Genomic DNA, 13876 nt, shown 5'->3' with positions numbered 1-13876 from the left:
GTGTATTTCTGTCTGCCGCAGTGTATTTTTTGATCACTAGGAGTCGCCAGAGTCAGAAAGTTTAAAACCCTGCACACGAGAGCTTTAAAAGGAAGGTAACATTGTTATGGAAAAGTCTAAGACTCTTATAATTCTTCTGTAATTTGTTTATTTTTTCTTGTTTGTCTTGATTTGATGTGATTTTACTGATGATAAACTAGATAATTGTTTCATTTAATTATTGGATTTATGATTTTAGCCACTTTAACTGGAAGAATTACTCTCTTTAGATCAATTACCACAACAAAAACAACTTAGAATTTATTGTGTCCTCCTTCTCATTTGTGACTGTGTCTTATTTAACTCTCATAATGTCAAATAATCTGGATTTAACTAATCTAAAGTCCATTCATAACATCCACACCCTTTCGGTCCATCTGATAGTTTCATTGAATCAATGTATTAAGCTGATCTGAGGTATCAGGCCCACCCAGGTCTGCACTCATGAGTTATTATAGCTGGGAGTCATTTCCATGCTCATTTTCCAGCCTTTAATAGGTTTATGGGTTTAATTTTACAGCTTCATGACTGAAGGCCTCTGATTCATGCTGACACAGCAGGCCTTCATTGGCAAATTACTCCGGCTTCCTTCTCCATCCTGCTCGACCGAAAAAAAAAATGGCAACACCTCAATTTAAGTCCATTGTAAGCGAACATAAGTGCTTTATGAGTGTGCTTACTGCCCGCGGGGTGCGTTTGTTATGATCACATCAAGAAATGGTCCTCAGCGTAATACATTAAGCCTGCACTGTGAGACTTTTAGGAGCCAGAAACATATTTAGTGTCTGTTTTTTCTTCACTGGGTGTGTTTGTTGTGTTTCAACTGATAATTCTGGAGTGTTTGTTCACATTTTTATAGCACCGGATACGTTTTAAAGCACCGGATACCCCTTATATCAGTTGACTACTGCTGTTGGATTTGCATAAATATTTAGATGCATCACCATGACTACCAATATGCAGTGTTTCCTGTACTAAGATCTGTGTGAGATCGAAATATTTGCATTCCAAAATGACATGCTACAATTATCACAGAGGGAATCTAAACTCACATCACCAGACCATGTCAAAACAATGAAAACACTTTTTACTCTCCTACCTTTGAACAGTGAATGTTCAGACAGGAGGGATCAACCTCTTTGGACCTGATCTTTTTTTTCCAGTTTATTCTTACCCTTCTCCCACGAAGAAATGAAGCTAAATCAAACTTTTTTTTTGTTTAAAGAAAAATATCAACTCATGTCTCTTGTCTGGTGTTCTCAAAAACACCATTAAACAAATCTTAATCTTAAATCTTTACACTGGCTCCCGGTTAGTCATCGTCGTAAAATGAGTAGATTTTAAAGTAATGCCGCTGGCTTAAAAATCAAAATACCAAAATACATGTCTGATCTATTTGAAGAATATAAATCCAGCAGGTTTCCTGGATCTTTAGGAGGCAGTCCGACCATGATGAAGCTGCTTTTAGCTGCAATGCTGCACACAGATGAAACCAACTTCCAGATGATCTTAAAAGCACCCAAACTTAAACCACTTACACGTCTAAATTTAAGAATAAGTTGATCCTTTGTGCCCTTAATTTCACCACTACACTTTCCTTTTCTGTAACACTTTAAATCCCCATGTTTAGCTTTTATAAGCAGTATCCTAGCAGTTAATAAACAGTTTATAACATACAATCAGACGTGAATGTTTGTCAATGAATTTGTCAACGACTATAAATCCTCCTGCGGGCACCTTTAAGTGGAGGCTGGTGTCTAAACAGATAATGAATGAAGATATAGTAAAACACATTTGTTATAATATAAAATATGTCTTCATAAGAGACATTATGATTGTCAACAAATATTTTACATTAATAAACACTTAAAATGCCATTATATCTGTTTATAACTACATTTTATTTATTCTATTTCATGTGTGTTTACATTTCATTTTATGTTATTATCTCATTTTATTCTATGTAAAACACTTGGAACTGCCGCTGTATTTAAAAGGTGTTATAGACTTTATTTTTTCATAGTTGCTCTAATTAGAAGTGTAAAATGTCTTGAATATTAACTCTATACATGAAGAAAGCCGACATTTTTGTTGTATTTACTCAGATTTCTACATTCTAAAATGGTTAATGATCAGAGAAGTAAATGGCTGATTTGTCATATGAAGTTCCTGTATTTGAATATAATTTATTTCGGACATTAAATTTAAAAAAATGAAGGATAATTTTAAAACTTGAAAGCAATAATGCACCCCAGTGCTTAAAACAACCACAAAATAGTGAGTGAATGTCAAAAGCATTGAAGCCATATTCCGCCTATTGCTCTCACAACACTTTAATTGCAAAAATGTATGAAGAAGCAACGCTTGTATTTCATTTTACAGCCAGTTTATAGTAGCAGCTGAAAAATGTTTCAGTGCTTCAGTCAATTCAGTGTCTGTGGCCTTGGTTGAGATTTTTCTGTGACACTGAGAGTCTTTGTTGCAGAGAAGAAAGGGTGATAGCCAGACACACGGGCACACACTGAATGTCTGTTGGGGCATGTTTGTGTCTGTTGCCACAGCAACCGTCAGCCAGTGATGGCAGAGTCATGGTTGGTGGTGGTGGAGGAGGCGGCGGCTGCTGCTGCTGCTGCTGCTGCAGTGGTTCTGAAACAGTTAGGGTGGCTGCGCAGAGCAAAAGTCGACGGAGCCCAAAAATATCATAGAGGAAGCATCTGTTGGATCTGCTCAGCCCCAGTCCGGCCTCAGCACTACACCCACAATGGATTTTTGAATGGTGTTTTTTAAATTTCTGACCAAGTAGGGGTCAAACTTAACCTCGAACACCCTCTGCGTATGAAAATGTGTTTCAGCTGCACAAAAACAATGTTTGTACATTGTGGTTCACTGAGGGAACAGTCATAAAATGTCAGGCTAAAAGAATGATGTTATTGTTACTGCTCTCATACGTAAAAACTCATCAAATTTGACCTGAACAGTATGTAACGGTTAAGAGTTCAATAACATAATTCAAGCCGAGTCAAAGGGTAGCGAATAAAACCCAAATTAATACCAACAAAAAGAAATAAAGAAAGGAATGACAGGCCGGCCCACGACTTTTTCCAAGAATGAACTTTCTCAGGGATGTCCAGATGTTGGAGTGTTTTTAGATCCGTATCATGTTAAGTGAAATGTTCCTAGTTTGAATCCTGGACGGGAGCCTTTGTTGCATGTCATCACAACCTAATTTTTCTGGTGTTTCCTGTCTCTCTAAACTTAACATAAAAGGTAAAATACCATAAAAAATCTTTCAACCTCAACTTTTTAAGGCAACACCTCTAACTCCACAACAAATAGACCAAAGCCATCTGTTAAGAAATATCCTGTGATATGATCAAAAGGCTTCAAAACAGGCTTTTTTTTGTCATTTACTGCTGCTAAATGTTGCTGATGGCCAGGTAAAAATCTTGTGACTTTTATTGTCCTCCAAGTTAAAGCTTTATGACCCTTGAGCTCTTGAAACCTTTTCAAAACTCATGATTTTATTGCCAAAAATACACGATGGTCAGTGTATAAAGAACACAGTTTCTCTTATGTTATGAAATGTTCCATTCAGGGGAAATTTTTTTGATCTGACGATTAAGTGTCATGACTTATATAATCTTATTTACAAGTAAAAGGGTTGATGTAACGGGAAAACACAGAGTTTAAGTGTTTCTTAGCCAAAAAAATATGTATCATGGGTTGAAATGGATTAGGGAATGAAAATTCAATTATACAGAGTGATGATACATTAACACTAAATGCAAGTGACTTGAATGTTATCAGCTGAAGGAATTGCTCTAATTCATGGGAGTTTGATGCGGGGAGAATAAACGGAAAAATGACACAAACTTTAAAAAGTGTTCGATCAGAATGTCCACCTTAAGAGCAGGAAGAGACTACAGGAAGACAGAGACCACAAAAAACACATGAAATAAAAACACACGCACACAAAATGTTTCCTTAGAATAACAGCACAGTTTGTCTGCTGGTTTTTATTGTGACTTATTGTGAGCATGCTGGGTTCTTTGAGCTGGTTTCCAGGCAATATTGTTTACTGCAGGTCCTGAACCTGATGATGAAACAGAAAACACACATCAGACAGTGCAAAGCGCGGGGATGGATTTGCTTAGGGTCAAGGTCTGTTTGTCTTAACATAGCATGTAAATATACGCGGCGAACAAGCAAATGAGCAAACGATTTGATCAATGGATGCGTGCACATTTACCTGTCTATTTAAATGTGTGGCTCTCGGTTCCACCACGTCCAAATCCTGAGGGAGAAAGACGGACAGAGGAAGAGTAACATGAGTGAAAAAATTAAAGCTCTCATGGCCTCAAGAATTATACTTTGGAAATCTAGTAGAGAATTACAACTATTCTTCTCATTCAAAATAAGAATTTCAAGAAATTTGTGTGCTCGGATAGGATCATTTACAAGTTTAAATCAATTACAAGGCATCCTCACACTGGGCGTTACTGGCTGTGACACAACTTTATGAGCAAAGCTGACTGAGCTTTCATCAATATCACTGCCAGGGTCACTCTGACATATCCTGCCTTGTTATTTTTATTGTCATAGTAGTTAAAGGCCCTAAAAGTTGTTGTTTTTTTCAATCAGTTTCTTCCTATGAGTGATGAAATCCCACATGAGCACATAACTGTCTGCTAAAGTGAGAACAGTTTTGGTTATTTCACATGGCAGATTTCTATATTTTTGCTCTTCTTACTGGTTTGAGATGGGCGGAGTTCAATTGGAAAAAAGGTGATCAATCAGAATTTAGCAACATTTTTAATCACACCAACAGTCTTGATGAAGCAGATTTGTGTTTTTGAATGTAAAATACTAAAAATAAATAGCAACAAAGGCTGTTTTTTTTACTTTAACTTTGATTGTTACGTATTTAGTCACAAATATTTCACCTTACAGAGAAATACTTAAGATTTTTTTTAACAGTTAAGAGATTGTCATTGTGGTGTCAGTAGGTCAGAGTGAACTCATTCATTGTGTGAAAAGTATCATGTGAGGAGAACATGTGAGTATTTTAAATAACAATGCTTACCTTTAGGTCCAAACATTGCACCGTAGCAGGGATTGTGACAGTATGGCTTCCCTTCATGCTGTAAGAGGCGAAGACGAGTTGTATTATTACTGACCATATAATAACTAAAAATATTAATACTATTGATTTAACATAAAAATGAGATTCATTGGCCTTTTGGTGGTAATTCTATCTTAAATGTGGAATATTCTTTATATTGTTATCGTTTTATTGCATCTACAACACTGAAACTTTTTTTTTTGCTAAAAGCACTGTCCAGAAAAGTTCATTATGAGCCAAAATTACAAAAAAATATCATGTACATTTTTACTGTATTCACTGTACATTCAGGGTTGGGTACCAATAACGTAATAAAATGGATCCAGTTTCAAGTTGGTAAATAAACTCAATTTAACAAATCTCTAATTTTTTTTTCTTTTAAGGTATCAATTTAGCTTAATAACAAATATTTATAGATTATGTATGAATATATATGTGATCAAAACAATCAAAAGCTCCAGAACAGCTACTAAATGGACTTTGTGGTAAGATTGTTTTGTCAAATACTGTTTCCTATGTCAGGAATGAATTTTAATCTGATGAGATGAGATGTGCTTAAAATGCTCAAGGGAAAAAATGGAAATCTGAACATCTGCGATTCCAGGATGAACGATTGAAAGCTCCAGAACGGCTACTAAATAGATCTTATGGTGGGATTGTTTTGTCAGCAACAAATATATGATTTTTAGTATTTTAAATGCCAATCTTTGAGGTTTATTTCTTAAATATTAACTTATTTGTAACTCTTGGTGTAAAATCAATAACAGATTGGAGGTTCAGATTCAATACTGGATTCAGATTTGATAAATTGTTATTGAATCCCAACCTTGTGTACAATAAGCAAACTTACAGAATATCCATGTCATGCATTTCATGTGTCTCACCTCTGCATGTGAGCCTGCTGAAAGTGTCTTGCTGCACTTCTCACACTTCAGACATGGCCTGTGCCAGTCCTTGCCCAGTGATGTCACCCTCTCGGCTGCCAAACACATCAAAAGATTGAAAATTAATAACCACATTCTCTAACTTCCACGACAAGGAGGACTACTGTAGTGTGAAGCGGAGATGGAAGGGTGACGGGGGTTACACTGGGTCAGTAAACCGGGCTCAGATGGAGCATTTGGATTACATTCTCGTTTAATGGGACAAACAAGATCTCTTTGCAGATTAGTTCGAGAACATTGATTGGGCGTGGTGTTTGTGGGAAAAGTGCACTGAATGTCCCTGAGGAATCTATCCTCCTCCTGCCTCATAAACTCTGATAAAGATGGTCTTTATCTTGCAGGGCTGAAATGCACAAACACCCATCAGGAGGGTTGTAAATGTGTGGAGGAATTTGGCCCAACCGTCTTGTGTCTCAGGTTTTTATTGTAGTAGATGGAATTTAGAGTCTTATCCCATGATTATGAGGGAAATGGGACCAAGTATATGCATGCGAAGATGAGAAAAGCCTGCTCCGTGAATGCAAAAGGTTGGAGAGGGGAAGCACAGGAAACACTGAAAATGGAGAAGTGTTATCATTAGTCATGGTAATCTCTATCAAAACGATGGCGCAATTGAGAAGTGCAAAACGTGATGCAAGTTTTCTAAAAGCACAAAACAGAGCGAGGAAAGTATGGAGGCCTAAAACTGACACAGGAGATAAATAAATAAATGACTCTGAATGATTAAAAAATAAATATTTTTCTGACAAAGTATAACAAATAAATGAATGTGCACATTATATTATTATTATTGTTGTTAATCTCAAAATGTATTTAGATCCACATTTTGCCAAGAAAACTGGAAATAAATAAATAAATGAAGCAAATAAATATTTTATTATCCATTCTATCACTATTTATTTATTATTATTAACTGCACACTTTATTTATTTATTCCTTTTTTTGCTAAATTATTTTTTTAAATTTTATTTTAAATATATTGTGGCCATTTATTCGCGTGTTTATTTCTCGTATCACTTTTGGGCCCCTGGGGAAAACTCAGAGAATGTATGAACAGGTGAAGCCACAAACATGCTGGCTTAACCACAATACCAGGATATTGTTTGGCATATATCCTTGTCAAACGGGGTAAAAATAGCCCGTCACGGCAGCATGAAATTATGCAACAGGCAGCAGGAAAAGAGAAAGTGTGCCAGGACGGGGTCAGCCCCTCAGGCCAGCTCCATGAAAACATCTCAGCAGAATGTGGTGGTCTGACCCGAACTAATTACTGTACTTAATAAACCAGTAGACTGAGCAAACACAGGGCTCTTGCTTGTCTAAGCAGTAATGGCGATGGTATCCCAGGTCAAGTTAGGGCACAGAGTCTACCTCAATTGTTCAGTCTGACGTAAGTGTATGTTGATTTACACCTGATTGTATGTGGATCTGATAAAGCTTACAATGCCTGTGTGCAAGAAACGGGGTGTGACGGACAGAAAAATAATCCGCACTCTGCATCAACTCACGCAGACTGAAGCAATATGGAAGCCGTCCAATATACACAAACACAGACTAATCTGAATGGAAAAACACACTGAGAAAGGAGGATGTTTAACTATTTGTTTCATTCCATCCCCAAATAAGATTCCTGGAGAGGTTGTGTAACATATGCTAAAAAAAGAAGCTGAGATTGCAGTCCAAAGCATTTAGAGTTGAGTGAATGACCTTAAAAACAGTGGCACTCATCGAATATCAAAGATTTAAAGGAATAGTTTCTTCAATGAAAAGATTTTCTGTCTATTAAATATGAAGCTACCACTAGGGAACGTCAGCTTAGCTTAGCGTACAGGCTGGAACCGGTGACTTCCTGGAGTCTCGTGTTAATTAGTTAGCTTCAGATGCTAGTAATGGATTTTTGGTACTTTTGGACAGATTAGCTATGACCAACCTGTTTACCCCAGTTTCCAGTTTTCAGTGCTGCTAGCCAGCTGTTGGCTGGAGTGTTTTATTTTTAGGAATAGTTTGACATTTCTTTGACATCTCTCTTTTTTAACATCTTCTCCTCTAACTTTTCTTACCACAAGTTAGAAGACCACAACACCATTCTCATGTCTGTATTGTAAATATGAAGCTAACATGAGCTTAGCGTAGCATAGCCTGGTTCTGTCCAACTACCAGCACCTCTAAAGCTCACTAATTAATGTGATATATACTGTATATTGTTTAATCAGTACAAAAAAAGAGATATAATATGTACTTAGTACATACTTAGTGAGCTTTAGAGGTTCTGGTAAATTAATTTTACTTCGGGACAGTTTCTGGTCTTTGTGCTAAGCTAGCTAGCTACTGTCTGCATAGTTTTGGGACAGTATCTTTATTTACTTTCTTGGCATAAGAGTTTAATCAACATTCTCATGTCTGTGCGGTAAATATGAATCTCACATGAGCAGCAGTTAGCTTAGCATAGCATAAAGACTGGAAGCAGCGGGAAAGCTAGCCTGGCTCTGTCCAATGGTAATAAAATCTGCCTACCAGCAACTCTAAAGCTCACTTATTATATTTCGAAGAGAGAGATATAACGTATTACTTAGTGAACTTTAGAGGTGCTTCTAAGCAGATTTTACCTTCAGATAGAGCCAGGCTAGCTGTTTCCAGTCTTTGTGCTAAGGTAAGCTAACCGGTTGCTGGCTGTAGCTTCATATTGAACGGATATGAGAGTCGAGTCAATCTCAGGAAGTGCTTTTCCCAAAATGTCAAACTATTACTTTAAGACTGATAAACTTGAACTTTGAGATTTTGAAGAATCATGAATTAGATAAATGCATCATGTGGGAACACATGGAAGAGCCTGTTTGTGTTTTTTCCCCCCATCATTTTGCACACACATAACCTACACTACATGTCCCCCTCTTTGCTTCCAACAATCACTCTCGCCATTTTTCAAAGTTGGTAGTCCTGCAGAGTATCCAGCAGGAGCAATTAATTTACAGTAAATGTATTGTCTTCTGGAGTGTCTCTGGATGAGGACCAGGTCCCCTACCCCACCCCACCCCACCCCATCCCATCATTCAGGCAAGCAGCAGTAGCCTGATTGTTTCCATCTGAGGGCTAACATCAAGACAGATGAGTAGCAAAAGAGACAGCAAAAGGAGGCAGAGGGGAGTGGAGCTGTGAGGTGTGATGGAGACGATCACAGACTGCAGAGTGAAGACGGAGTGAGATACGGAGGAGGTTTTTGGTGGGAAACTGATGCGGACAGTTTAGGACAATAACAAGACTGTGCATCCACATAAATACAAAGCTTTGTTTCAGTCTACTTCTCCCTCAGCTATATTTTAGAAAAGAATATTTCTTCTTTTCCTGCTTTGAAAAAAGATTGGTTGGTATGTTCCGGCTGAAACAAATTGGTTTGCTTGTTTTGCCCAGAAGGAGAGAGTTTATCCATGAAGAGAGAGAATGGAAAGGATGGCTCCCCAGTCGTGCGGTCAATTCATCTGACTGACAGTCCAAAGACTTGGCAGCACACGGGCTTTGTACTGGCCTCAGCTTCTGTCTGTCTCAGGAGAAGATTTACTCTGTTGCACACTACCGAGCTACACACAATGTGGTAAATGTATTACGATGAATAAAATGGAGTTGTCCCTTCCTGCCTGGATGCGGTAATTGGTCCCAACTTTGATGGTATCCTCATGAGACAGACCTACAAGATTGTTTTTTGTTGTTTTTTTAGGAGAAAAGAGACCTCTCTGCTTCACTGAGTCATTATTCATGTAGCTCATCAGTCATCAATAAGGACAGCTCACTTCCACCAGGGAGCGCAGATCTTAAACTTGTTTGACCTTGTTTGAAGAGAGCTTGCAGAGTGCATGGACCTTTTGAGGCTACCAGTCATTAATCTGCAGGAATGCATGCATACTATATATAGTCTTTCATGTTTTCTTTATTTGCATAACGTCTCTTAATATTTCTTCTGCAGGAATGCATGCATACAGGCAGATGTAAACAATAAAAATAAGCAGCTAAGAGGTGAGTGATTGACAGTTTAAGTAGGTGAGCAAGTAATCAATATATAAAAGTGACAAAAATCCATTGAACAGTATCTGAAATACAGTTTTGAAGTACTTGTACTTCAAATACTTGTACATATTCTGCAACTTTCTACTTCTACTCCACTGCATTTCAGTGCATTAGATATTAAAATACATGCTCTAGTATCAATAATAATGATCCAATAATATAATAATATACTTTTACTTCTGATACATAAATGTACAGTAGCCTATTTTCTTGCAAATACTTCTGTACGTAACAAATTGCATTCTTTTACTTGTACTAAAGTATTTTACATTGTGGTACTGCGACTTTTACAGTTTATAGTTAATTACCTGCATACTTTAACACTAAATTTCCTTAAGATCTTACATGTATATAACTTGCCTGCAGTTATGCGATTGACAGCTTGTCACTCTTAAAGTACAGCTTCCTGTTTCCTCATTTGTACTAAAAAGCTGCAAGAATTCATAAACCAGGAAATGCTCTTAACACGTTTCTGCAAATAAAAAAAATCAGAAAAAAAAAAGGACTTTAAAATCAAATAAAAGCGAAAAAACTTACCGAAGTAAACTTCCTTCTGGCACTTTGGGCACTTTGGCATTTTGTTGCAGCTGTATGTGTTTATCTGCCGGGAAGAAAGAAGCAGTTAAGTATCCTCTGGATCAAGTATTGCAGCTGTACACGGGCCCACCTGTCAGCTCTGACCACGCCTTGCTGTGAAGTGCAGATGTGTGCTCCCTCCTGTTTATATAGTGCCGAGGAAATAGTTCAACTGAAACTCTTCTCTTTTTTTCCATTAGTGGGAGAGGCTTCATTGTGTTGGGTCTGTGTGTGCGGGCAAGAAACATCACATGGGACTCTGAAATTAGAGAACTAGCCTGCTGCACTTACACTAAACTCTTCCTCTCTTTAGCATTTTCAGTTTTTTATATGCTCTATAATAAAGATTCAGATGTTTCTCTATACTAATGCATGATTAATTTACATACAACATTAAATGCATTTAATTTTAATCATAAATTATTGTATTTTACTATATATTCTTTTATTCTGTTTTGGTATTGGATTAGGTACAGCTGTGGTTCCCAATCTGGGGGTCAGGACCCTCCAAGGGGTCATGAGGCAGATGTGAGGGGTCACTAGATGATGAATATTTCAGAAAAGATTTAAAAATTATACATCTGCTGCATAAAATTAGTTTAAATGAGTTTTTGCAGAAAAGTTCTGGTGAAATATTGGATAGTTTGACCTCTCCAGCAAAAATGTGACATTGGATAAAGGGTCACAAGTGAAGAAGGAGGTAGAGGACAATGATTAAGTGACCACCATAAAAAGCACATTGTTTCCAAGGACACTAATGTGATTATAATGTAAAAATATTGTGCAACAACATAAGAAATCCAACATCTTTGACTGTTCATCATCATTTGAGTTAAGTGCAAAGTCTGCATGCCAACAGCTGGACCTGATATGTAGTCAACTAATTACTGGGATGCATCTCATACTCCGGTCGACTAATTAATCTTCACAAGTCTTGCAGAATACCTCTGTGGAACAAACACTTAATTATTAATTCTCATAGCTTTGCCTTTGTTCTTCTATCCAGGCCTAATTCCCCTTTGGGAACTTTTTGACACATTTGACACATTCCCAGAGTTTATCAGAGAGCTGCTGCAGAGCTGTGTGAACAATTATCATTATTATGTTTACCAAAAGCAGTACTAAATGTGATCATAGGGTCACAGGGGGGTTATCAGTTTGTGTCTCTGGTATCAGAATATGACTTTTTGTAATCTAGTAGATAAAGGGGTATTTATTGTAGGTCATAATGATATCATTTGCAAAAAAAAATAAAAAAGGTTCATCTCAAGGGATAATTTGAAATTGAATAATGATCAAAATGCACAATGCTGAATCAAACAACTCTGCTTGCTGATCACTGAACATAGTACATAAAAACCAACAGAATGACCCATAATAAAACATAAAACTCCAGAAGTAGCTGTTAACTTCATGTTGGTAAGCTGCCAAATTCTGACTCTTCATTATTTACTTTCTGGTGAGACATGTACGTAATTAAAAGGGAGTTCCTCACTCGTCATAATCTACTTGATATGCGACTCCACCAATCTTTTATTTGCCGGATGGCCAGATAACCCACCTGATGAATGATCCAAGGTGAGGTGAATCAACAGAACTGGCAGTTACTAAGGAGAACCACCTTTGTAGAGTCAGCAGTGCAGTGCTCATAAATGTATATTTACAGGACTCTGTAACTCTAAAATAAGTGACAGACTGTTGCTTCTACTAAATATACTATCAGTTTTATTAGTAGTATTTGTACTAGTAAAAATTTTTAAGATACACCTGTGGTCAGACAGACTAAATCCAGGTGGCCAGTAGCTACACAACTGCTTGCTTGCAGTTTTGGGAACACAGTGTTGCAGCTTGATTTGTGATTGCACCATGATGATGATGATAATATTAATGATAATAAGGATGATGATGACAGATGCCTCTCTGTCTTGGATTGTTTTGACTCTGAGCTCACAGAGTCCTGGGTGTAATCATTACAACACAAGCAGATCACACCCAACTACACGGTGACTTTTGACCAGAACAGGAAGGTTATAAAAAAATTCCTTTTTGATGTGTGTGTGTTTACTTTTATGTGGCGTCTATGCACGCTGTACAGCTAAACATGCAGACACACATTCGTGGTGAAGCGCGTTTTCCGCTGCAGTTTAGTGACTTTTAAAAGATAGAAAGGATCCTTATCATGATATCGCCATGGCAACCAAACAGAAAGCTGATGTTGTCAGAGCGACTGTGTTACTGCACAGACCTTTGGTATTTTTTTTCCCGCTTGGCCGGGGTTTTCTGAGGACAACTGGCCTAATCAAGATGACATTTTCATACATTTATCTAGTCTTGATTAACTGAGGTTAACTGAGGATGAAGGTTAAGTCACAAAAATAACAAACAACTTAACCTTTCTACACACATGGTGTCAGGCAGGCAGGACACATGGAGGGATTATATGTTTACTTTTCTGGCAGCAGTGTCCTACTTGGAGGAAGAAATATTAGTTAACATGAACAGCAATATTAAATACACATAAATAAAGACAGAAAAGAATTTCACTGACAGAAAACTGCTGATTGCTTTGTTTTTAAGTCCTTTTCAGCGCCGTTAGCGGCATGACTCTTGTGATGATAATATCGGTCTGATGATTGATCCACTGGCCCCGATTGGACTTTGATCTCATGCACACACCCCCACTCTGTCTTTCACTCACAACCCCTCCCCACCCACACCCACACCCACACCCACACACATTAACCTAGGTCACCTTTGGGGACATTATATAGACCTACCCATAACCGCTGACCCAAAAATCAGCTGTTTCTAAATTGGGGACACGACTTTTGTCCCCAATTGGGCAACCTGTCCCCGATTAACTGGTCTGGTATGAAATTTGTCCCCGAAAGTAGCTTATGACAGACACACAGACAAACACATCTCCTGTCCCACAGCTGTACAGCGGTATATAGGCTGGGGCTTTCTCGTGCTTTATTTCTCACATCTCACTGCACACCTGGCACAGCATGCACACACCTGGCACAGCATGCACACTCATAACACCAGACAACACCAGATAACAACAGATGTAACAATAATTGCTCATTTTAATGTATAAGAAAATACAAACAAGTTATTTAGGGAATTATTGTTT

General features: G+C 37.6%; 1 protein-coding gene across 1 annotated transcript; it reads right to left on the bottom strand.

The window, feature by feature from the left end:
* Positions 1 to 4018: 4018 nt before the first annotated feature.
* On the bottom strand, positions 4019 to 10878 carry crip1 (cysteine-rich protein 1). The gene is made up of 5 exons (XM_067614942.1): positions 10702 to 10878; positions 6046 to 6140; positions 5123 to 5180; positions 4289 to 4333; positions 4019 to 4132 (listed from the first exon to the last, which is right to left on the bottom strand). The coding sequence occupies exons 1-4, from the start codon at positions 10739 to 10741 to the stop codon at positions 4293 to 4295; spliced, it is 234 nt and encodes a 77-aa protein (XP_067471043.1). The 5' UTR covers positions 10742 to 10878; the 3' UTR covers positions 4019 to 4132; positions 4289 to 4292.
* Positions 10879 to 13876: the final 2998 nt, after the last annotated feature.

This window comes from Thunnus thynnus, chromosome 16 (genome assembly GCF_963924715.1).
Source record: "Thunnus thynnus chromosome 16, fThuThy2.1, whole genome shotgun sequence".
Taxonomy (NCBI): domain Eukaryota; kingdom Metazoa; phylum Chordata; class Actinopteri; order Scombriformes; family Scombridae; genus Thunnus; species Thunnus thynnus.
Note: the sequence above shows the minus strand (reverse complement) of the source record. Positions and strands in the feature narration are given on the sequence as shown.